Source organism: Amblyomma maculatum, chromosome 2 (genome assembly GCF_055883805.1).
Source record: "Amblyomma maculatum isolate TAMU_Amacu chromosome 2, ASM5588380v1, whole genome shotgun sequence".
NCBI classification, from domain to species: domain Eukaryota; kingdom Metazoa; phylum Arthropoda; class Arachnida; order Ixodida; family Ixodidae; genus Amblyomma; species Amblyomma maculatum.
The window spans coordinates 122,212,906-122,239,701 of record NC_139345.1 but is presented as its reverse complement, the minus strand read 5'-3'; the positions used below and the strand labels follow the sequence as shown (position 1 = coordinate 122,239,701).

The window sequence follows — 26,796 nt, the reverse complement described above, 5'->3', positions numbered from 1 at the left end:
TAAGCCAGCGGTTGTAAACCTTGATACGTAGAAAACAAAGGTGAGCTTTAGTAGCGTTGCAAGTGAACATCAGTTTATGGTAGCTGTATGACAGCTTACGGGATGTATACGGCAGATGCTTTTAGGTGATAAACGGCTGTTTACCAGTACTCTGCACGAAAAAGGTATAAAAGGAGCTGCACCTTGCCTGAGGTAAAGCGAGCTATGGATTGTAAAATGATAGATATTATTAAGAGATAGTAATCTAGCTGAAAGTGTCGGAGGCAAATGCAACTGGGAGACATTTTAGCCAAAATCCATGTGAAAGCCAAGGCGTGGACAGGGCATGCAAATGGTAAGGCAGTATTATGAATGGTCGCTAACGGTACTTTTGGTGTTAAACCGAAATATTCTTTTACGGGTGTGAATGGCTAGGAAACAGATTATGTGCGCATCCGAGGCATCTAATGTCATTCTATTACACTTTCTGAAATACGCTATTTCCTAATTCACACTGCCGTATAACTTTCTGCTTCTTTATGGTTGTTCTGACTGGAAATATTAATGGTTCAAAAAGCACAAGAGCTGCCAGCATGTATTTATACGCCTCTTTGAAAATTTTGCCAATGTTGGTTAGATGTTACAGATTATGAGTTTAAAATCAACACATAGACCTGTTAGGTCGACTGTTGTGGAGCGCTCTGGAATAATGTTGGCGGTTCTCAGCCTGCAATGGGTAAATGTATTAAAGAGCCACTGTGTAGAAGAACGATAGTTACAGAGGCTACACGTCAACCACGGTCCACCCTTACGAAATCACTAAAATTCTTGTAAGGAAGGATCTCAAGGATAGCTAAGCGGGCGAGTTGGTGATACATTTTCCAAAAAAACAGCGCGAACAAACGGGGGCGAAAGGAAGAAAGCTTGTTCCTGTGTTTTCTTCCTTTCGTCCCCGTTTGTTCGCGCTGTTTTTTTGGAAGATCTCAAGGAAGAAGACATGAACTCTCCAAAGCTATTTACAGATTGTTAACAGGAGATGTTCAAATATCGAGATTGAGAAGGGGCGTGTTAAGGGCTCACGGAGAATGCCTCAGCCATCTGCGATTCACTGGCGATCTAATCTTGCTATTAACTTAGGGTATAAATTATATTGCTCGATTAATTACCTAGCCTGGCAGAATAATACAGGGTGGAAATCTTGATACGTAGAAAACGAAGGTGAGCTTCAGCAGTGTTGAAAGGGAACAACAGTTCATGGTAGGTAGCGCCACTAGGAGTAGTAAGAGAACGTCCCAATTACCGGAGACTGTTACAACAGATCTGGACAATGAGGTTGAAATAACTAGAAAATAAGATATACATGGGACGTACAGTCATGAACAATATGAGCTATAACAAAGTTTGAGCATCATTTATTGGTTACTCTATATTATTGCTTGACAAGAACAGATTAGTTTTTTAAAGAGGTTTCTTTCGGATGCATGATATCTGTAGGTTGCCATAATATTTAATAAAGAAAACAATAATATTCGCAATTTTATGCAAAATGTTTGTTCTTGCTCATATTGCTCACGACTGCATATGGCAGCCACTTTCAGGGGATCAATGGCTGTTTACTAGTGCTCTATGAGCTTCACCTTGCCTATGCTAAAGCGAGTTATGGAACGTAAAGTGATAGATATAATTAAGAGACAGTAATTTAACGGAACGAAATGTAACTAGGAGACATTTTAGCGAAACCGCAGATAAAAGACGAGGCGCGGACAGGGAATGCAATGATAAAGTAGGATTACGAATGGTCACTAACAACAGTAGCCGACTGATTACGAAGAAGCTGCAAAAGTAGTAGAGGTTGGAGAAAGTTCGGTGGAGGGATGTGATGCGAGAATTGCAGGTAAAGCGGCCGTTTCCGATAGAGGTCTGGGTTAAAATTGAAAGGTAAGGGAGACAACCTTCTTCTGAAACGGATTCTTTCACAACGCTGCTTGTGTTGATGATTATTAAAATTTCGGTTTCACAATGACCTCTAATCTTGTCACTTCTATTTTTATTTCTTCCAGGCTACCAACTCCAGTCCACTACCATGAGTGGAGATTGCCGGGTGTCGGTCACAGTGGTAAGTTGTCGCACCTTCGTGCTTTCAGCGTCGCCCAATATATAAGCACCGCTAATTGGTTTCAATAGAAAAAAATGTGAACCTCGATGCGGAGTTGGAAAATGAGCTGTAAGCATGAATTTTGTGGCCTAATTTTGCTCAACAGGAAGTCTTAATTCGCGTCCAGGTTAGGCGGATATTCAGCACCTGGCGCGATACGTTGCCGGCAGCCGCAAATCCGAGTTAAATGAGGATATTTTATATGTGTAGTTTCGAGGAAATTAGGTAGGCTAGAGATTCTGCGAGAACATGTTGATTATCGTGACCGACTCTTTTTGATCACGGAAGAATGGGACCTATAAAATACTTTCTGTGCTCCTGTAAATAATTTTTTATGGCCGTAGAAAATCAATAAAATATTTAAAGAATCAAGATTCTTGTCGTGCTGTCAGTGTTCTCTACCACATAGCGCGCGCCGCAGCTCTGCGAAATAGAATATTGTGATCAGACTTCTTGGGCCTGGTCTTTTTTTCGGCTAATTTATGCTATACTTCAATATTGCTGTGTTCGAAAACAGTCACGACTCAATAAGAAAAGAAAGTAACGCATGCGTCCTCTACGTTTAAAATCGCAATAAAATGAATGGGAAATAGAGATTTTATGACTGAAATCTTATGGGTGTCAGTTTCCGCGAGAAAGCCTTGGGTTAGCATTGAGACTTGCGGCGTCAGCATTTGAAATCGACGATTTCTATAAGCGTCAAGTTTTGATGAGTAATTTGGGCAGAATACATTTCCTAGCAAAGTGATGAGCAACATTTTGAATAAAAAGCACCCCGTGAACAGAGTTTTAAAATGATCGGAGAGGATCCTATCACCTTTCCATCTTCTATCTGAACTTTGTTGAGCCTCAATGGCGCATGAACTTAGTTTTGAATGAAGGGCTCTCTACTGGCCACAGACGACAAATCGCAAGAGGTGTTCGATATATAGTTTATTTACAACCATTGTGGTCATCGAAGAGTACGAAATCGCACTCTTAATTTCCACATAACTGCAGCGGGAAATAAGGACGAGCACAAAGGAAGGAAAAAACGCACACGACACGGCCAATCGCTGAAATTAAGTAACAAATTTGCCCAAAAGCTCGTTTTACTAACGCTGTTTTTAGCCTTTCACGGGGATAAAAGGAAAACTGACATTTAATTTATGGAGGAATGAAGTCCTTTATAGCGGCTGAATTCTATGGAAGTTTTGATCCGCAGTTTTCGTTCAGTGTTCCCGTGAATGCAGTCCGTTTTAGACAAAAATTTGTTTGACCCCTGATTGCTAGTGCGCACCTTCTGTCACTCGTTTTTCGTTATATGAATCATATAAACTAAACTCTGGCTTCCAAAAAAGTATAGTAATTTTGATTACCTTTAAAAACCTCATTTTTTTAATACATATTTTTTTCTATCGTCATCTTCCCCTTCAAAATTGCATGCGATCTGCAAGGCCTTGCATCACCTATACGGCAGAAGCGTTCTCTACTATCTTCGAAGGTTGCCTCACTCTTACGGCAGATGTCTGGAAAGAAGGCCTGATTCCTTCAGGGAAGCCGCTCTCTCTAGGCATTGCATTCAACCTAACGCCTCTGAGCTTCTGTTGCTAGCACGCATTGCGATTATTTTGTACCTTTCTCGTACAAAACCACTACCCTCATCCCAACCACAAAGATGAAGGCTGCAACCGCTCTTTAACTTTAATTAAATATTTGCTTCTTGGAAACGCAGAATGATGCTACACGTGTCTGGATTTCGTTAGCACTGACTTAGGTTTATCCCTGGAATTCTTCGAGCTGGGCCTTTCCGCTTCTCATAGCGTGGCGAATCCTCCGGCGTATTCATGAGTCGAGCATTTCTCGCACCATTCTCTGAGAAATTGCGATGTCACTCGTTTTGACAGATGTAGTTGTAGCACAAAAAGGTTTTCCTCACCTTGTCGCCAAGGCGATATACGCTCTCTCCATTATATGAGAAATAATTTTCCCCTTTTCCTAATGAAGAGGCACGTGTCGGCTGTTTCGTTTGTTATCTGCGAGAAGTCTTTGGCCCTTACGTGACTATATGATTTATTTTTTATTGTGAAATACTCAGCGCTTTTATCGCAAAACTATTTTTCCTAGCTTTTGTTTAACGGAACTAGCTGTTTTTTTCGACGTAAATTATACCAGTCCCCTTCAGTGCCATATTTCAAGCACTGATTAGTGCTGATACGTACATAAAATAAATTACTTTCACTGGTGAAGAATTAAAGCTGACTCTAGGAGAAAATTCAAGAGGTAAAAAAGTGACTCTCTTGCATTTAACTTCCGTAGCAATATGCAACAGCAGAGGAACTATTTTTATATACTATTATGCTGACCGCATGTAGTGCCATCAGGTACAGAGAGTCCGAGGAGTTTTCTCTTAGGCACTGTTGTGCGACTTCTTAATTATGCATCGCTAACGTCACAAATATTTCAAGAGTGAGAGAAAGTCTCCTGCTTAAAACATCCGCAGGAGCTGCAAGAACCCCATTGCCCCTTGCCTGTGAATACTATAGGACAAAAAAGCTACCGTCTTGGTTTTTCTGTTTGTCACAAGGTCTGCATACGTTCGTCACCAACATGAATAAGAAAAGCCAAGCACAACATAGATGACAAATAAAAGATGCCCAGATGCACAAGTGGTAGCTTAGTCTTGAAAGACTGAGTATTTTGCAGTGTTCTAGTATACGCAATAGTGGATATACGAAACTTATATACCTTTGGGTTTATATAAAGTTTTTGTTGATATATTTATGAGGCAACAGTGCATTTAAGGCAACTGCTAGTCCATTATGCTCATTTTTTTACTTTGGCTCCTAACCATGGCGTTTATCGGGTTGAAACACAAGTTCAACCCAAGAAGCAATGGGGAGGAAAAATCTATGGCGACACTATCAGCTCTTGTTCTTTTTTTTTTTAGCGGGAAACACTCGGATCGCCAAAACATTCTTGTACCTACTCGAGAGTAGAACAAGATATTTAAAGCATTATATATTATTTGCATTTAGAAGAAGTCAAAAGATTATTAGACGCTGGTGCGACGTTTAAAAGCGTCAGATATTACTGGCAACAGAAGCGTACTGATGCTGTCCTAAAGGTTGCCCAAGACACTCCAGCCGCACCATGCCAATGTAATTCATTATGCAATAGAGCACGTCAGCAGCGCTGAAGTACTTGCACCACTTACGCGGCCTGTGACTTATTTCTTGATACTTTTTGCCCTGTGCTTCTCTCAGCCAGCACTCCTGCATATTGTGTTCAGCGACTACTGTCAAGCGTAATGATTTCTCTGTTGTAGCAGCTTAACCACGCGTTCGAAAGCAATAGCAGAATCTTAGCCTGCAGCGCGTCCGCGAAAGCAGCCGTGCGCGCTGGCCTGGCAGCGATTCAAAACATTTCTGCATGAATTTTCCCTGTTGTTTTTGTTGTATATAGACTGGAACAAAATGTTCACAAGTATCTCATCTTTTTTTTTTTTGTATTTTATCCGTCCAGAGTTAAAACAAAAGATATTTTAGGTGCCATGACTAGGCAAGTACCACACCTGTAAATACAGATTGAACAATAAATCAGGTAATAGGTTCGTTTTATACATCGCGCGCGTTTTTAGAGGGGAAGTATAAGCAACCAGTTCACTTAAGTGCCACATACTCCTGCGAATAGAGGTCCAAATGTATTACCCTAGCCATGTCAACGTACGCTAACATTCCGTATGTCGTCACCGCATCAAAAAAAGCACTCGAAGCGGTGGGGCTCGTGACTGAAGACATCACAGTGTACAGTAATTAGATACATGTTACGATGTCTTTCCGATAGGCTGTTGGCTATGCATGAGCAATCCTTTAAAAAGCGAGCTACGTTTTTTTCGGCCACTGTAGGAGAGAGAAGATAGGTCCCACATATAGCATACAGGCTTAAGGAAGTCATAATTATGAAGCACGTGACATGTTGCGCGTAGTGTCATAACCAAAATGATATCCGGAATGGCATGTCACCTCGATGCGATTGCGCTACGTACTGCAGCAATCGAAAAACGCATTCCCTCTTTCTTTTGCCTTCCCCTCCCCAATGAGGTAGGACCAAAGACACTCGACTTGCTCTCATTTTTAGCGTCACCAAGTATATTTCCTGCGATGCGGCAGAGTGGCCCGCATGCACTTAGTTAAGCGCGGGTACTCACTGGTAGGTCTATGACGTTTTCTTTCCACGCTTTCACACTGGCGCCTGAGTATACGTCAACCTGTGTCATTTCTGACTAAGTAGCCTCACGCACTGAGCGCTCAACCTGCGTCAGACAAAAGCACGTTGGTTCTGTCGCTCCTCGTCAGATTGTGCGGTGTGGTCGATGCAGCTCCTGTCAGCCTGCCTGCTGCCCTGGTGCAGCACCAGTGCCCAAGGCACTCGCTCCGAGCAAGTGTTCGCCCAGCTCAAGGCCCTTCGTGAGTGCGAGCAGCGGGCCCTCTTTGATGCTGGCGACAACGACACAGGTGAGCAGTAACATGCCCAACGTAACGAGGATGATAGGAAAGGGGATGGACAGATGAAGCAGGCCGCGTTTGCAGCTGAGTAAAATTTGTTGAGGTTCCTAGTGATGCGTTTCGTCACGGCGATACCAACATCAAAAGAGAGAAAAGAAATAGCAGAGTCAATGAAACAGCTGGCGAATTTCTCTTGCCTGTTCTTTTTGTTAATTCGATACATTTTGTTATGATTATGAAATCAATTTAATTGTGTACAACAGCCAACAGCGACACATCTGTTGAGGAGAAAAAATTTTATCATAAAAAGTTCTAATTCTTTTAGCCGAAGAAAATTGATTGCAATTTTTTCTCGACAAGATGTAATATAGTAGAAGCACGAGCCACAAAGATTAATCAGAATTAGTGCATTATTGGCATACCAGCGAAAAAAGTTCTCTTTATTCGGTGTGTATGTCTTTGCATAAAAAGCGCAGGTGATCAGCTTTTCTCAGTTCGTTATATACCAAGGTGAACTTCACGCCTGAATCTATAAGACTGCTTTATAATGGCTATTATAGTCGTTTAAAATAATTCTCCATTCGCAAAGGCAGAGAATAAATTAAATCATCGCCTTTTTGGCCATTTTCAAATGGGAAAAACAGATTCAGTGATTCAGCGTAAGAATTGGGTGCCATTAGCTTCACTAGTGGGGTATAAGAATAACCGGTCATACACGCTTCCCAGCATATTGTTAAATGCGCATGTGACCCCTATACACCCACTTACCACCTAAAGAAGAACTAAGTCTGCCCGTCCTGCTTTTGATTCCTGGGAGTAATGTATTACGTAAAAAGTATTAAAATACATGTCGACACCTGAGCGGACTACATTTATGAAGAACCTGGCGGCCCGCCATAGGCGTTGCGCGGGGATAGCCACTATACGTGAAACACTGGAAAACGTACGTAGTTGGCAGAAACACACTCACTCTGGCAAGTTTAATTGTCGAACGGTAATAAAAGCGCAAACGAGAGATGATGATGATGACTTACAAAATGTGTACCGGAGACAGCTGTGCTTTATCGTAAAAAAGAAGCCGCACATTCAGAAGGGGTGTATCTGTTTATGTAGGGGTCAAGGATGGTTGCACATTAGGTGTTTATAATTGTGCTAATGACCTTTCCCTTTCTTTTTTTTTATCTCTTTTGACCCAGCCTCCTGCGACTGGCGGTTTGATGGCTGGCAGTGCTGGCCACCTACCCCACTGGGGGCCACTGCTCGCGCACCGTGTCCTGACCTGCTTCCCGGAGAAGTGAATTCCACCGGTTAGTGCAGAGATCGCACGTATTTTTCTTTTATGCAAGACAGGCATAGTTACTACATTCTGAGCCCGATAAAACTTTCACAAGCCGCCTGACGTAAACTAATATAATTCATATGGGGCATATACAGAAAAAATGCTTCTCATTGCTCACAGGCTTTGATCATAGACGAATTGCTACAGGTCAACGTGGATGCAATCGTGGCATGTGGCATTAAAGGTATGTAGTCTAAGATTCATAGGAGAGAGCTACGTCCTTCAGAGCCGAATTAAAATAAGCATGAATGTGCTCAAACGTGTTGTATACAATTCCGTGAATTTATGTATGTGTGCGTGTGTGTGAGGGAGGGGCTCGCAAAACCGGAATAAAAGCAAGACAAGGTTACACAAGCACAGACGCAAGAATTGCGCTTACAGTTGCTTGCAAGGCCCACCGCCAATGAATGGCTTTTAGAGAATTCGCACTTTGTAGCTATTTGTTGCGTACCAGAAATAGCTGTGCCGTAATTTTATGCTCTCTCTTTTTGTTGTAAAAATATTCCTTCTTCCTTATTCAATTTTCTATTCCGCTGTTGATAACTACATTTTAGTTCGCTCTCTTCTCTTGCTGGAAACAGCTATAGAGATGCTTTGATCAAGTTTTTACGCTATATTCGAGAAATGCGAACATTTTTTGTACATTAATTGCACTTTTAAGAGATTTCTCGCGGAATATTCTGCAAAATTAGAGCTGACAAATATATCCTTTTCACTTATTCGAAGTAAATGCTTTTAACTGAGAAATTGTTGGTGTCGTTAGTACCGAGAAAGGCTAGGGAAGAAGTTTAGGGCTATATAGCTACCGCCTCGTGTAGCATGCATATTCAGTTAAATCTCAATCAAAAGAAGGCGATGTCACGAATTATTTCCTTATTTCGGGGACTTCGTTAAATTGAGAGAGACATTTCTAAGCAAACGACAAAGGAAATGACAAAAAATAATACACGGGTTCAACGCTGCTGAACCGACTGTGGAGCAAAAGCTTTTGCTGCGAACGATCGAGCGTTGCATCGAACGCAACCAGCGTTGCGTTAAACGTATCAAACGTCACCATCTTTTTGGGTAGTGGTGGTAAAGGCGTTTTTTTTTTTTTGCATCTAAATATGGGGGACACTTAAGCTCCGCCATTAAGGGTATGACGCGATAGCGTAGGCTACCAGCCCGCATAAAAAGCTCCGCTTTAACTAAGCCTCTGAACGCGCCTTGATGGCCTATAGGGATAACGTGAATACCAGTGTCTTGGCAGGCTGATTCGGACATAACCGTCCCATGCGAAACGAGAGACCCAAGTTGGCAGCTCGTGCCACGGTGCCCCACCGACGGCTTGAAAACCTACAGTAGTGCACCTTTCGCTACAAAATTCTTACCTCAAGAAGAAGAGCCCCAGGGGACCGCAAATTTTTATCTGCTAGTAAAGACGCCGTTATCGTTGTTTGTCTCCGCTCTGTAGGCAATGACCGCTCGGATTTCGCTTAAATTTAAAGTGCGTCGAGCACGTCTTTCATCTTCACCCTGTGTGTTCCAGCAAACTGCCGCAGCAGATCAATGACACGCATTGTTTCATCCGCCATCTCGTTAATCTAGCTCAAAATTATAAATCTAATTTTTCACAGCACAGTTTGATAAAAACAGCACGAAGGTGCTTTGCGATATTACTGTTGGCCTGGAACGAATAACTTTTGGGGCGTTCCCTACAAAGCAGAGTTCAGCACCTTTTCCCTTCAGTTATCGAGAAACGGGACGATAAATAGGGACAGGTTACAAAATTGGTTTCTTTCATTCGAGTTACTGAATTCGTCAAGGCGTTAGACCCTATGGTCGTCCGAGAAGGAAGGGAAATATCTTTGTTAAACCGGTAGTTTCATTAAATCGGGTTTCGTTAAATCAAGTTTTGACTGTAGGTTGCAGTGGCGTTTTATGCAAGGACAGTGAGAAGGTTGCATTAAGCAGTCAGTCTGTGTTTGGGCACATTATCTCAGGACGAGATGTGTTGGTCTAGCTATGAACGAGTCGAAATAAATGAGCAAATACACCTGAAGTTTTTTTTGCGCCTTGTAATATATGCAGTTGTTTTGCGTCCCATTGTATGCTGACATGGATTTAAAAATATTCCAAGCGCACAGTCTCGTGATAAGGAAGTAACACTTTTAAGGCACAGCAAAATTATATTGCAAAACAAAAACAAACAAGTGTGGCTTGTTGATGTATTAGATGATGTCGCTCTTCTCATCTTGATGGAAACAAGATATAACTTAGCAACTTCCCGTCCACATAAGTAAACAAGTGCAATAAAGAGGCGTTAAGGGAACGAGCGAAGGGAAACCAATGTAAAATTTGAGACATCAAAAATAAAACAAAAAAAATACTGCCATTGTGGCTTTCACAAAACCAAAAGAAAAACATGTACTGGAGCAAGTATAGGAATAGCAGAAAGAGGATATTTATTTCTGCTCAAAATGTTGAGAGGGGATATTCTCGAACACAATAGTAACAAATGTGCTATATCTGAGAATTTCGGAGTGCGCCGGGCACTTTTCTAGTCATCCACGTTCACCACCAATTACCCTCACTAAGTAAATTAGGTTACTGTCTAAGCCTGAAAAATGCGTGCCGAGAAGACCTCGCGAGCACTTAATGCGGCAGCATTCGAGATTGAAAACAGGCCCCACTGCTTTCTGCTATTGAAACCAGAGAGGCAGAGCTTCTGACAGCGTTGTTTTAAAGCTTAAGACTCGAAATTATTGGAAGAAAAATGTTAATGACGAGAACGCCACTAAAGTTTAGTTTACCGTTTTTTACTTCTTAGCTTTATCGTTTTTAAGCCTTGTTTCCTATGTTAGGTCTTTTTGGCAGTTCCTGTTCGAAAAACCAGCCCATAGGTGCAAACAAATTTCAGACTCTGTGTTAATTTATTTTTAATTATGACAGAAAATAAACAAGCATCAGGCAAGTAGAGTTTCGAAAAATAGAGCGATAGCTTCATTGAAGTTTTAGGAGTAGTGGTGGCGAAAGAGAGTTCGCCAGCACGAACACTATGGCAAGACCGCGAACCAAGCCTTTCATGTTGAATATCTCGCGCCGCGGATTATTTCTATCCTTGATAACCACAAAAGAGGAACATAACACTAGAGAAACAGGCAAGAAATTCTAGCGTGCTTCGCACAACCCTGCCAGCAATAGTTGTTTCATTTGCAGGGCCAGATATATAATATTTGTTGCCCTTAGGCTCCACTGCCAACATTGCATTTTAACTGGTTGCAGGTACAGCGAAGTACCGCTGCTTGGCGAATGGATCCTGGCAGGGCGAGACGGGAAACTACAGCGCCTGCACAAGCTCTCATTATCACGTAAGCGCTTGCTAGCGTTGTATTTAATGGTAGAATGTAATGGTAGGAGTTTTCAAAAACGGTAACCTTAGGCGAATGACGCTTGTAAGAAAAAAAATGATTTTACGAATTTTAATAGTGTTCGCAGCTGCTATTTGGGTTTTGTAATGAATCCTCGGCAATAAATAATTGCCGTTTAAACAAAGTAGAGCTTACGTATTCATCCAACAGTGTAGGGAGAATATTAGCAAGAGCGAAAAAAAAAAAATCTATGCGATTCTATAACCTGGTGCAGGTACTTTCTCACAAATCTTCTACATTATCATAAAAATATCATACAGAATATGTCAAAATGTATGAGCTTTTAATACATTTCAATGATATTCTTATAATATTACATAGTAAATCTGCCTTCAGTTCACTGCATCATACACAATTTTTCAGGTCTGGTTGATCAGGCCTTTATGTTAGGTTGAAGCGGTATGTGGTAGCTTCCAAGGGCACCAAAAAAAAAGAAAAAAGAGGACAGTAAACGAGTGGGACGATAAAAGATTGGAGATTGCGGTTCTGGTGCAAATTTCAAGAGACTAATCTGCAATGACTTTCGTACACAGCTGCAGCATTACGCTAAAATAACATTCCCTGCGCAGTCGAGTGCTGTCTTCTTCACCTCGCTTTCTTTGATAATTCATCTGCGCTTTTCATAATTCTTTTTGTTTCCGTCGTCTAACATCAGTGTGTGAATCCAAAATCTTGAATTAACAAAGAGCTAAATACTGTGAAGGCAGGAATTTTCAAAATGTACCTCCTCTCTTGTGATAGGTATGCTTTCTCTCGATTTTGCCTTTTCTGTATTCTGATTATCTTAGGAACACGCGCAGCACAGCTGAATAGCATTTTGTTTTTGCTCAAAGGAACCCAGATTTTCAAGGCATAGAGTAACACTGCCATGTCACAGCCGACTGAATAAACGATTGCCCGACAATTTGCCTAATTAGTGAAAAAAAATAATCGTATTAAGAAAATGTCATTACAATCACGGCCAATGAGAAACCAAACCGTTCCGTTATTTTTCGGCACTGAGTCTTCCCTTTTTCTGAGTGTATCTAGCTTGAAGAAAATTTCCGACGAAACCCGACAAAACTAAAGAAATGCCGCTTCAATTTAAAAATTTAGCGACTTTATATACAATTATATTCATCAGCCTCTCGAGGTAAATGCATATAATAGGTGCGCGTTCAGTTTAATAAGCATGCCCCTAAAAGAGGGGCCCATCACGGTGCCGCAAAAACAAGGGTAATAAGAAGATTTGCTCCCATACACACGCATCGAGAAGACTGCGTAGCATCAGCGCCTATTGCCCATTTTTCACACAGGCTCTGTAAAACGAATTTAAAAATGTTCAGGAAAAAAAACCTCCACAGAGCATTAGCGCGAACGAGAGCTTTGAGCATCTAAATGGTGTTGTTTCTGAGTACTGCCACAAAACGTAAAAAACGTAAACATTCACCTCAGACCTCCATCGCCAACTTAGATCAATATTTATTCCAGCATGCCTCCTGTGACTCATATGCTTGCAATTAGTATTTTGCTCGGAAGGTTGAGGACGATGACACAAGCACTGTTATCGCAATGACTTTTCTTTTAATTAGCTGCAACTTCTGAGCAAATATATTGGCCATTTCAGGAGCCTGAGCTGAAGCTACTTCGCAGTATCGCTCAAGATATTGGCGACTACGTACCTTGGGAGCAGAGCTCGGCGCGAGGAGAGAACTGGATGTGGCAGGAGAAGATTGACCACTTCAAGCACTGCCTCGAACACGTGCTGCTCAAGCCGGCGGCGGAAAGCAGTAAGAACGCTAGCGCAATGCTCAGCGCACCCGCCCCTATTTCGGTGGTTAGTGTGCAGTCTTCTTCAGCTCGCTTTCTCGCAGGTGAGAACCACACGTTGTGTCCACGCACATGGGATGGCTGGAACTGTTGGGACGACACGCCGCCTGGACTAACAGTGCACGCCCCCTGCCCGCAGTTTGTGGCGGGCTTCCTATCTTCCAGTGAGTAAGGCCGTTGCGAGCGATGTAATGCCATCAGTGATATCCCGATTGGAATTCAGGGGAACGTATCCTGCCCTAATACGTATGTTAGTGAAAGCATCAAAATAATTCAAAAAGTGCAATGCATAATTGTCGTTACTTTTGTATCACTGGAAATCGCATAAGTGATATCGCATTTAGAAAATACATACGTCACCACATGTGTAAAGCTTTCCGTTTATTGTTCTGTCACCTCTCTATTACGTATCTCGCAAGCCTTTTCTGTGGTCATAAATTTGGGCTAGTATAGTATTTTGAAGTATGCATCTAATAGAGAAGGAAGTCAGACTAGAGATTTCGATATAGGCGTGACTAATAGTGAATGCCAAAATGAATACCATGACATAGTTATTCTGTGGTCACTATCTGCTTGCTGTTTGCCAAAGTTAATAAACGACGCTAAGCATCACCATGTAACTATCTAAAAAGGGTGTCATCGAGTTTTGAAAAACAAAAATAGTAAAGCAGGAATACGAATACTTTGAAATTGCGATAAACTGGATTTTCATATTGTCGTAGTGTGGTTGTGTAATACCGTACAATCTGAATATAGATCGGTAATAATGGCTTGGCAATTGAGACTTGTGCCTCCTGTATTCTGCTTCACCTATTCAAACTCGTACATCGTACACCAACTGCGTCAGGCAGAGATTTTATATCACAATAATTTTATCCGTCGGCTCCTCTTCTCTTTTCTGCATGAAGGACAAGCACACAAAGTTTGTACATCAAACGGCACGTGGTTCCGTCATCCCACCACTGGTCTTGTGTGGTCCAATTACACAGCGTGTGTGGACACTCATGACTTGCAGGTATCTATCTTTTTAGCCATCAGAGAGATTAATTTCCAAACGCAAGAAATTCACTTTCACTCTTCGAAATGTTTTGCGAATTTAAGCACATGAAATGAGTCGACAGACGGATAGCTTAATCTTTAAATTGACCCAAATATTATTCTGAGTGTAAACCTTTTCACTGCATTAAAATATTGATACGAACGCTGCCCTGTCTTCCTGCCATTTTTCGTAACAATACCTGACTGTAAGCAAGAAACGTTTTGGTGACTGGAAACGTAATCACTAGAACACCAAGTAATGTACCACTTCTTTAGTTTCCACCTGTTCAAAAGAAACCAATTAAGTCAATATTGTTGACAGAATTTTAAGTGACTTAACAATGTGTCAGTGACGGCCTTTAAAAGAAGCTTAAGAAAATTCACATTTTTCTTCCTTTATTGTTTCTTCAGTAGGCACGTAAAACAGCGAGAAATGTAGTTGCGAGATTGACATTTCAAGATTCCAGAGAGGTAAAAGGCCCTTTACGGTATTCACTCGTGCTTCCTAATGAATTAGGTATCATAAATGAAAGGCGGCATATTGTCGCTTAAAGTACCCGAACCTTTTGGTCAAATATGGCTGCTGTCATATAATTTAGAAGAGATAAAGCTGAATATTTTTTCGAGGTCTGCTACAGCAAACGCTGGCACGAAAGAAAGGACGCACACACAATAGCTTCTGTGTGTCTTTTTTCTGCATCAGATTCGGCCCTGCCGGTCTCCGCAAGGCATGTATGGATAACTTTGCCAGAATGTATGTTTTTAATCTTATGTCTGCGCCATCGGAGTCGTTCACTGTTCAATAATCAATTATCAGTTTGGTTCGTGGAGAGTGGTATTTCTTGACTGCCACATTACATCATCTACAGCTGTTCAGCATTTTCGAGTGAAGAAGAGAGGTAGTGTATCAGTCCAGTCGACCAAAGCTAGACTTGATTGAAATCCTCACATTAAGCCAAACGGAGAGCCTTTAAACAATCACTCTACGGCACTGAAGTTCCCCCGGAAGCCAAAGGTTTTTTATTCGTTATTTCCTGCATTACTAAATAACGGGAGAACATATATTGTCTGCGCAATATTTATTTTGCAGTTTCGGAACTTGGTCAACTCATTATACGTCACAGGATACTCAATATCACTGGTGGCTCTGGTGCTGTCTTTGTTCATTTTCTGCTACTTCAGGTAAGTAACGGGCTTTCTCATTATATTTTCTTATAGTGGATTACCTAATTTTAAACCGAATCTCTGCATTACTTCTAGACAAGGAAGAAATCGCCCCCAGCCAAACTTCCGTCTTTACATGCTACTACAACAACACGGACAGTCTTTTTTGAATTTTACAGTCATGAAACAAACATACAGCAAAAATTAGGCATTTGTATTCTGCTTACTCCTTGAGAAGGCTTCACCTTCCAACAAAGGCCTCAGCGGCTCTCGAAAAAGGTGGAAATAAAATGAACGGACTCTCTTCGCCGGTCGCTGCGGTGTTCCCGTTTTCTACACCTTGTTTTATCTTTGATTCTTTCCTGCTACGACGCAGACAGTGTACGTTGTTATCATTTTCTGTCTTGTCGCCAGCATAAAGTTGTCGAATACCTTTCGAAATATTTTTATCATGTACACAGAATAATCTGCTTTGGTCGAGAATGTTCGCGGTGATGTACGGTACATATGTGCAGGAAATTTGCATGCAGCGGAAACGGAGCACGGTAGAAGGCTACGGCACTTGGGTGGCATAGCCGAGAGTACGGCTCGTTGTCGCAACGATCGATTTTTTTTATTCTTTATGTTCACTCACTAGTTACCGTCAGAGCAAGATAAAATGTAATCCCTTATTGCAAAAGCATTCGCCATTTCCCTCTTCCCACCGAAACTAAAGCAATAGGTACTGCGTGGACTCGGTGAGGGGAAGCGAAAATCATGAATTCGGCGCATGTGTGCGCGTCAAATCATACATATTTAACTAAGAAATAGATTGCCATCTTTCAATTTATTATGCAGGAAGTTCGAATTAAGTAAAGGCTGCGCGCGCACCTCCTGCAAAGATATGAACGCGAAACAGACGATGCAGACGCTGGCAAACACGTTATTTTTGCTGTATATATTCTGAGCGAGCACGGAGTTGTCCCAGATATGATCTCCTTTAGGCGTGCGTGTAGGAAGTCGTTCCTAGTGTGTTCGTTCTGGTTCGAAGGCTTTGAAATATTTTATAGATTTTAATCAAGCATCATGATGGCCATATGGTCCTGATACGCTATTCAGAGCAGCAGCTGCGGTTGCGCATGACATCTTTGACGAGCTGCTATTGTTAGTGTACAAAGCACTCGGAAGTGGATAGAGATAAAACACTCCGAACTGTTCGTCTTCAGGCGCAGAACTTAATTTCGCTTCTTCAAACAATTTATTTGATGTTTTTCAGTACGTTATTTGCTATGTTGTTCACTGCAATAAAGCTTTGACGATCTAGGTATATTTATAGCCGAGCAAGAAGATTTGTATTTTTTGCTTGCGTTAATTTGGATTATTTAAAACAAAGAAATGTATGTCGGGCAAGAAGGGATGACATTATATATTACAAATGCTCAGAATACCATGCTAGTAGCCTCTAAGAAACCTCTTCTCTGCAGGTCACTTCGTTGCAGAAGAATTACCATTCATAAAAATTTGTTCACGTCGTTCATCGTCAACAACCTTTGTTGGATTCTTTGGTACATTCATATCATCGCTCAGCCACACGTGATAGCCGAAAATCCGGTAAGGTCACTTGCAAGGGTGACTCTAAGTCAATTACTTTTGCAATGAGTGGCCCGGCCATTCAATGAAAGCCTGATTGCAAAGTCGAATGATTTCCCCACTTTTAGCCCCCATCTTTTGCATTACGTTGCAGAACTGGTGCCAAGCATTGCACGTGGTGACGCAGTACTTTCTGCTGTGCAACTACCTGTGGATGTTTTGCGAAGGTCTGTACCTACATACGCTCCTAGTGCTCGCCTTCATCGCCGAAGAGAAGATCATAAAATGGTTCCTGCTCATCGGCTGGGGTGAGCGTCCCTCACGTGGAGGGTTCTACGAAGCTTGGGTGAAAATATGCAAACATGAAGGCACTCTTGGCCTCAATGCCTGCGCGTAGCTTGTCCAACGCCCATTCTATGTTTCCCACGGCCCTTTCTTTGTTATTAAAAGAATATTTGTGCGCTTTGATTTTAAAAGCACTTTACCCGCAGGTTTTCCACTGCTTCCAATAACAGGCTACGCAGTCCTGCGTGGTCTAGATCCGGAAGCATCAAAAATGTGAGTAGTTGTCGGTCATCTCGTTTCGCCATGAATGCTCATAACAGCGATGTATGCGTCTCGAGAGTGCTTTTTTACGATTATAATAATGAATGCTTCCACCAACAATCCATATAAATCGTCATCTCAGCTAGGCGTTCCTAATGTCTCCTGCTTGGTCAACCGGCCGTGGTGTACAAGTTTTACATTTTTTGATTGGGCACGATGAAAGCAGCCCAAGTGATTGTGCGATGTAGCATCCTAGAGCATATATTGGATTCTGAGCTTTGCCATTCCTCCCTAAAATGCAAAAATATTCCTTTTAGCGACTCACCTGACCATGGAATCAATAGGCAACAGGAGAATTTACACAAGTCGATGACTGCTGCATTATGGCTGCTGGTTCATTGATTTGTTAAATTGTTCAACGATATTTTGATAGATTGTTTTAGCTATATTCTGATAAATGCAAAATTTAAAAGCATCCCTGTGTTACGCGACGTCAGCGCACTTTAAGAAATCCCAGACTGTATAAATTAGTGTAGAGTATTTCATTACCGTGTCGCTCGTATGTTTTCATAACGCTTTGAATAATTTTCGCCCTGCAAATCATAATTTGGCTAAACAAAAAAATAGTAGACGAGCTCATAACTTGATCACGAAGTTCAAACACTTGCATCAACCACACTGAGGGGCTTTTTGGATACAGTTTCTGTATGTCCTGCAGCTGTGTCTCTTGTAAGTGCTATTATCTGGGCTCTACATAGTTAATAAAATGTTATGATATAGACTGGGGATAGACGGAATACGTAATTTACTTCCACTGTTTCTTTTTGTATCCTCAGGTGCTGGGTTGAACATGACGTCTGGTACACGTACATACTGAGTGTTCCTGTTTGCTTCTCAATACTGGTAAGTAGTTTTCCGGCGTTCACTTCCAATGAAGGCAGGCGCATGCATTTTCACAGTCTACCTCATCCTCAGGGAACTTTTGTTATGACTATACTAATAAAGCAGGAAATGGTTTACTATCTCGCTATTAAAAACTCCAACAGCTATTTTCGTTTAATTATTCAGAAGATGTCACGTACCTATTTGCTTTTCTTCGTTATGTGTACATGCATCTGTTTTCTTTATGTCATAGAGAAAAGCAAGTGAATTTCTCTTGCTTTCTTCGTATCTACGAATACAGATTAAACATGATAGGCGGGAGACAGATATTGGATTACCGGATGTAACGAGCCCATTTGCCTCCTACATTTGTTTGCGCTTTCTTGTCTTTTATATCCTCACAGCTTAGCCTTGCATTCCTCATAAACATCGTGCGAGTTCTGGTCACAAAGCTCCGAGCTGTCAATCATCCCGACAATGAAAGCACAAGGTGAGTTTGCACATCAGGTTCTGCTTTACAGTATAGGGATTAATATTCTATAAAGGCAGACAAACACCTGATGCATAAAGAATACCTATGGTTATCTGGATTAGAATGCGCCAAGTGAAATATTTAAGTAATTTTCAATTACGTAAAAGAGGTTTGCACATTTTACTGACAGTTTGTGAGCGTATTTGAATACTGCCGGCGCATTGCAGCGCTCCTAAAATATCCAAGCTGGCACAATATGCAAGGCAATATTCTCTCAAGCAGAATACTAAAGGCGGAGTATTGTTTCCTACCTTTTACTCAAAAAGAAGCTATGGTATACCCGAGCGGCTAAACATGAGTGCAAAGTACATTTATATTACGTTCAGAATACAAGACCTCGTCGCGTTATTCGTAGCCACATTTTCAAAAGCTTCCGTGTCCTATTTATTGTTAACCCTGTGACTACCCACGGGTGCATTCAGCAATAATAGGGGGCTCTCAACTAAAATGATTAGCTGAAGGGTTTGGAGCCGATAAAGACAAAATTTAGTTCTCATTGTGTTGGGAATTCACCTTCCGGGGCTCTAACTCTTAGATCCTTGTCTAAAGTCCGGAATACATAAGAAGTTTTTTTCCACGATGTTCGTGTGTCGAATAACACCCCACCGGAAATACACGGAGTGACGAAGCGGCGAGCGACGCCGGATATCCTTCGATGCGAAAGCAAATGCGATGAGCGAGTAGAAATAACCGCAAGGCAAGGCCCGCGAGAGCAGAGATGCTGTCCCTTCAGTTATAAGCACGGAAGAGCGTTATTCCGACGCTGATTTGCTAATTGTAGCGCGTAATAGGTCGCAGAAAAGAACTGCACTCTCGAATGAATAAAGAGGCCTACCTCGGAATGTCCGTTGAGCCGCGGATACCAGAGGTGCGATTTTCTTCGACACATTTCTTTTTCGGGAGAAAATAGAAAATTTTGTCTGAGAGTAGGTCGCTTACTCACAAAGCGCAATTCCATGCTTGATAAAGTGTCTATTTTCATGATAATCACATTTCTGCGGCCAAATCATCGCATCGCTCATCAACTATGGCGGCCATGTTGACTGCAGTCGTTCAAACCGGAAATGTCCGTTTTCGGCGCTACTATTGGCGCGCGTCCGAGGCAGCGTCCGATTCGGCAGGACGACGCGCCGTCCGCACTTCAAATATCTGGAAAGTCCACATCGACGGCGTCGCGCGTTTTTTCTGACGCCGACCGTCGAGTGCGCGCCGTCGGGCTAAAAACGCCGGCCTGGCGGGGTTTTTCCGCTCCATCTATACCAGCTTTAACTGCCTGCATAGTCGCATTTGCGCCGATGAGAAAATATGGAGGCGACAAAAACTGAATATAATTGCACCAAGGGCTTCACATCTTTTCGATTGTGCATCATCTTTCCTTTTTGGTCAAATGAAGAAGCACCAGCCGGCGCCAAGCCTGTTATTAAGAAAATAAGAAAATAAATGCATAGGCTGTAAAGGCCCTCCTACAGCACAGCATGTCCATTAAGGCGGAAACTCCGGTAGTGCGGTAGAAACATATGTTGCATAAAAATATCTGCCGATAAAACGAAAGAAAATTATTTCATGAAGCGGTTTTCTCTTGCATGTGGCCGACCAATCGTGCTAGAGGCCTTTGAGGTGTTACGTTAGCACGCTGTAAATAAGCTCGCTGGCACTAACAATTGAAATAATCAGTGGTGCATTCTTTGCAAGGATAACTCACAGACCTTAATAGAGAGCTGCGGAATTATCATGGTATCAAACCAAAATTTTATCTTATGCCACTTTCGACTTATTTGCTATGCGGAAAACCGGTATGGGTGAAAACATTTGACTAAGCGCCTATTATAATAGTCATGTCTCTTATTATATTGGGTTCATTTGAAAAGATTTTTGTTTACTACGTAATTCATTTTTTCTTTACAGAAAAGCCGTGAGGGCGACAGTTATCTTGCTACCCCTTTTAGGTTTGCACTACGTCGTGACGCCGTTCAGACCTGACAAGGGCTCCATACTCCTCACGTACGAGATTGTATCGGCGCTGGTTACATCATTACAGGTACTATGACACTCCCCGGCTCCCCATCACGCCAATGCACTTTTCGAGGAACTTAATAAGCGACCAAAAATTGCACTAAAATATACATCACATATTCTCGCTGAAGCTCCTGCTTACGTTTTTTCCTTAATATAAGTTTTCCTTGCTTAAATATAAGATCACTTTGCTTGAATGTATACTACAGCTTTATAACGGTTTTTTTTTTTTTTGCGAAACCGTGATGTTGGAGGATTTAAAGCGTTGCCGATGATCTTATTCATGGATGAAAGAAATTAGCGCTTTATGCAGAGAGGACCACTACCACATTGCTAACATAACATTTTTGTCCTCGCAGGGTCTTTGCGTCGCACTTCTGTTTTGCTTCTTCAACGGAGAGGTGAGTACAAAATGCGGCTCGTATCAGCTGCACTGTGAGCTCCCATGTAAAACGACGTTACCGTTTCGAAAAAAGAAGTTGAAATAGCTGCAGATACGAGTAACAAAATGCGACAAAATATTCCACACTTGCGTTGCAACGTCTAACATTCCAGTTGTTCTGAAGTACTCTTTGTAGTTTTGTAAGATTTTCCTATCGGGCTCTTCTTCAGTCGTAGTGCGTTTCCGCTGTTACTGCATACAATTACGATGCTTTACTAAAGTTTCTGGATTCCATGAGAAGGAAAGCGTAGCAGGGGGCGGCAGAAAGTTAGGTGGGCGGATGAGATTAAGAAGTTCGCAGGGGTCAAGTGGATGCAGCTAGCACAGAACCGGGTTAAGTGGAGAAATATGGGAGAGGCCTTCGCCCTGCAGTGGGTATAGTCAGGCTGATGATGACGACTAAAGTTTCCGTTATCCCAATAGGTTCACTGTATTCTTTTTTTTTTGACCGAGAATAGTTAATAAACTGCAATTTATTGATCACAACCTAATAGAGTTAGTTGGGAGTCAGAACGCCATATATTTCGTATGCATTGCATGTGAAAAATTAAAAGGGGTAGCAGGCTGCCTCAATTTGCCGCGCCGTTCAAATTGCTCTCCAGGTCTTGGGCGTCCTGCGGAAAGCCTTGTCGCAGACTCCATGGTTCAGAAACGAGGGCCGTCGGATGTCTTACGCGAATACCAGCATCAGTGTAAGTCGCTTTCGGAAACCTCCCCCGAAATATAAGTGCGTCAGTGTCATTTGAACACAACCCTGCAGTGGTGGCGTTTATGCTAACAGTGACTCTTGTTTGTGCTCCCACATGCATCCCGAAAAGCTTCCACCTCTGTAAAGAGGAAGAGAGCTCTACCTTTTCAAAACTGTCCCTCTGTTTTTTGACATTCCGCCTGTGTGCACCATATCACATGGCTTCCAGACTGAAAAGAGGAATGCCGTTTTTAACAGTGGAGCTTTGGTGTCATTCCAAGTAAAAGTATGTACAGTCTCGTTACGTTATGCTGCCATATTCGCCGTATTGAGATGATGTGTTTCATTGACCAACTTGACGGGCCCAGTCACGGGCTGTTTATTTTCGGCACGCAGGGTATTATGTCGTGCGCATAGCTTTGTTCTGCACTAGAGTGCCTTTTGATGCGACTGTCTCTGAGCATCCCAGCAGCACCATGACTAGTTCATGTAAAGTGAATGAACCTGAGTATTTTTGTATTGCTTTTTGCTTAAACATTGTAACCTCATAACATGAGTAAATGAGTGTACTGTCTTTGTTCCCCCCCCCCCTTTTTTTTTTTGAGCATCTTGAACTGTCTCCTATTCACCTCACGCCTACCCTTCTCTGCTCTCCCCTTATCCTGCGACGAACGGTAAATAACTCTGAAAAAAAGTTAACTTCGAACAATGCATTACATTAAAGGACATTACTTTACATAACAATACATGAAGCAGATATTGCCTGTGTAAAAATACTGATCACTTTTTTTAAATGCAGACGGTTAATTGCACGCATATGCATTATTGTTACATAAAACAGATATTTTCTGTACAAAGTGGCTATCTTAAGTAAAGCCAACTTTTAGCAAAAGTTAAGCTGCCTGCGAGCATGTAGAAGAGCCCAGTTTGAACCTGCTAAAAGGTCCGCATCACACTGTATAGATGATACTTTCTTACAAAAAAACGTATAGACGATATATTTGTAATGCCCACATGCGACGAAGTTCCTTCCCTTGTATTTATTTTCGCGCTTACGTCACTGGCTTCTTCTGTATTGTATTACATAAAATCACATTTTTTTTTAATTTTCAGCAGTGCTGAATTGTCGCGAACAGCATCCTTTTAGCATGTCGTGCATCGTGCTGGAAGCTGTCGGCTCAAAACTCGACCGATTTTTTAACAATGCAATGTGACTTTATATGCTTTTGACAACCCTTCCTCTTACAGCCCCGTTATCACTGCTTGCACCCCAATTTTTCCCCACCCCAAGTTCAAGCCTCACCCCATTCAAGTGAGGCGCCATTCCTTTCCATCGTACCTGCCAAATGGCACACTTGTTGTGTATAACTCTGCTCTTGTTATTATAGAGTGTACTATCTCCAATGCGTCTGTGTTTTTATCAGACCTTGCCTCAGAGGCGCTGAAAATGGAGCTCGTCAGGGCTTTTCAAAAGAAATGCGGTTATAGCTCCAATGCGATTTGGAATGTCAGATTTTAACACCACTAGAAGCACTTCCCTTAGTCGTGTCAACGTCCCTTTAATAAAAATGCGAAGAACATAATAAAACAACTTGAGCTGCTAGTTGCGTATAATATTTTAAGCTCTTTGGAAAAATATTCTTCTTACTGGACAAACTGACTGATATGACTGCTCATAAAGACGCTACAATATGTGGTCCCTACACAATGCAGCGTTTGCTAAGTTAACATCTGTTTGCTAAGGACATGTGTTGCCAATCGTTCGTTCTTACGTTACGATTCGTACTACCTGCACTGAAAAGCATGTTTAGTGTGTAACTGAATTTTACAGTGATGCTAATGAGAATATGTTGCTGTTGAACATTAATAGCAATATATGTTCAATAACCGTGGATACTTAAGAAATCAATATCTTCTTTCCGACTCCATTTTTAGCGCATTTGGGGTGTGGTGCTCGCTGAAAACGAGTTGCATGTTTACGTACCGTAGACCCTTGTTATACCAGAATAAACAGAATGGACTAAAACTCTTTTCGATGCCTTCTTATAACGCTTAGTAAAAGATAATGGAATCTGGAAGGCAAAGTGCTGGGAAGGTGGACGAAAGGGAGTTACTGAGAGTTGCAGTTGGCCATGCTAAAGCGCGCAATACGGGAAGAGGACTGAAAGCAGTATTTTTGGACGTCACACTACGACGAAAACTGAATTCAGCATTTAAAGTTTAACTTCGAATTCTTCACTACTGCCTTTGCCAGCGAGATCGCCGAATATGTCTTGGATTCTTGCAAGCAGCTTTAGTTGCAGGAGGGCCCCACAGGAGGGAGGAAATAGACGTGAAGCGGGAGGTTAGTTGGCTTCTTTGCCCAAAGGTACGTGCCGAGAAAGCGCCGACGGACACTTGGGGTCCTACCCATTTGAGCGAGCGAACAACGCACCTCATTTAGCCAGAAACTCTGAGAAAGTTAGAACCGCTTCACGCTACCTGAGTGATCATATTTATCAAGGGTGGCTTGGCAGATTTGGTTACTTTCAGGCGAATAATATATGTTGTCATATATCCGCTGGACGAAGCTTTTAGAACGGTTTAAGAAGCAGATTCGAGGTAATCTTTGAATTTTTTGACGATCTTAATAGACTAGACCTTTAACCTTAGACAAAAAAGAAGTCAAACGGCATAAAAACTGCGTGTATAATGAGTGTTAACATACGTACCGACTGCTGAAAACAACACTTTTTAAGTAGTTTCAGTTTTTGACCTTTACTGCGGACTAACTCGCAAAAAAATGTGCGTGCGATTTCGCCCAATATTACGGTGGCCCAGCATACACTACCCATATGTACAGAGATGTTCTGTATGGCTACCGGACACGCGAGACAGCTGTCCGGATACGGCGCAGATACGTAGCTCTTCACCTTGGTATAAGCGGAAGGTGTCGTTGAAAAGCGTTCGTGCTTTTCTAAGTCTCAGCAAGCAATTGCTTTTCTTCTGGGAAAAGTTTCAATAGCCATTCCCAAATACTGCAGCTCCGAATTAGAGCTCTATAATGTATATTTATAGCAAAATTTTAGTAAGACAAAATTTTAAACGAGGGTTTACGGTACGTTTTTGTGTCGTTTGTGCTATGCCCATGTGATACCCTTAAGCGGTGTAGCGGACGTATGTACATTTTTGACGTCCTTGTCTATGATACAAGTAATGCCACCGCAGGTTTCTGCACTAGCTCTGTGCCAAATGTGTAGCCTAGTTGTGCTGTGATGTAGTAACTGCGTCCTTTGCTGTTAATTATAATATCGACATTGTATACGTCGTGCCTCTTATTCCACTTGTTATCAAATACCAATGAGTGAATATCTGCCCAAGTAAACCGTGTAAATAAGTGTCTATTCGAAGTAAGAGTGATCTGAATTGTTGTACAGGATACAACTCGGGGGCGGCCATTGGAGATCACATTATAAGTTATTGTTGATCGTAGTTAAGCATACATGTTTCATACTGGTTGTATCATTACGTGTTTTGCCGCATGTGTGCAATAAAATATGAAAGATCACGCTGGCATTTATTTCATTGTTATTATCAGTCGTTAGATTGTGATGCCGATTAACAGCAAATGCATGCAGTGCATTTTGCCTCCGAGCTTTCAGCCCCGCAATGACCAAAACCTTCGTTCTTGCATGCAGTCTAATCCTCATTCATTCAAAAGATTTTTAAAAATTTCAATTTAAATCCCCTGGCATGACTGAACTGTGCAAATGACTGGCAGTTAATGCTAGTCTATGATGGCTTATCAACTTCGAACTGATACGCAGAAAACAGGATAAAACCACGATAACTATTGCTGGCGTTCATAATTTCATGTCTACTTTCGTTGCAAGGGATAAAAAATAGATTTTATATTTGTTTTATCACGTAACGCCAAAACTAGACTGACACAGCACACAGGTCTGAGTGCTTGTTCAAGCAAGAAAAGAAGTAACATGCAGACTATAAATTGTTTAAGAACTGCATTTCGGTCTTGCATTTTGGAATTCTAGACATTATTATTCCTGAGAGAGTCCTAGTGCCTCGCAAAGTGTTAAAGGTATATCGAAGTTTTTAAAAGCAAAAAGAAACATTGTAACTTTATGCAACTTTCGTGACCATATGTTATCTATTTCTGAAACCGCGGCTTACAAAGCAGATGTTTTTCTTACAGTTTCTGCCAAGACGTCCATCTGACGGTAGAAGCCCGTCCGTGTCGCCAAATCACCTTCAACAGACCCTGATATGAAACAAACACAAAACAGACATGCAGGCTGATGTTTAGAATATTTTATGATGGCTCTTTTTTTTTTTTTTTTGTAAGGTAGGTAAAACAATGGCAGAGTCAAGGACACTCTGCAACAACACTCTCACACAAATTCACTATGTGCACATATACATCACCCTGGATAATACATCATTGCCGATTGTGCTACCCGCTTACATGTTACCGAATAAAGAACTGTGGTGCCGAAGCTCCTGACACTATGAAAAAGACAAATTCTGATTTTTTGTTATTAAAAAACTGGCTACCGGCTCACTGCCACTCCCACCCTACGGTTATGATCCTCGCTAACTAACATTTGCTTTTGTATATCTGTTTTTAACGTTTTTTTAAGCTTTTACGCACCACGCGTCCTGTGATTTATGTTATTCTAGAGTAACATCTAAACTTAGAACGAAAACGAACAAGTTTTTCATGATAACTAGTTTAATGCTTAACAA

General features: G+C 41.7%; 1 protein-coding gene across 1 annotated transcript; it reads left to right on the top strand.

Annotated features, from left to right (window-relative positions):
• Positions 1-2,049: 2,049 nt before the first annotated feature.
• On the top strand, positions 2,050-26,392 carry LOC146199735 (calcitonin gene-related peptide type 1 receptor-like). The gene is made up of 17 exons (XM_084595225.1): positions 2,050-2,095; positions 6,495-6,630; positions 7,818-7,928; positions 11,225-11,310; positions 12,977-13,139; positions 13,224-13,343; positions 14,088-14,194; positions 15,308-15,399; positions 16,845-16,971; positions 17,105-17,258; positions 17,442-17,508; positions 18,333-18,399; positions 18,783-18,868; positions 20,816-20,948; positions 21,283-21,324; positions 21,968-22,057; positions 26,246-26,392. The coding sequence occupies exons 1-17, from the start codon at positions 2,063-2,065 to the stop codon at positions 26,318-26,320; spliced, it is 1,689 nt and encodes a 562-aa protein (XP_084451351.1). The 5' UTR covers positions 2,050-2,062; the 3' UTR covers positions 26,321-26,392.
• Positions 26,393-26,796: the final 404 nt, after the last annotated feature.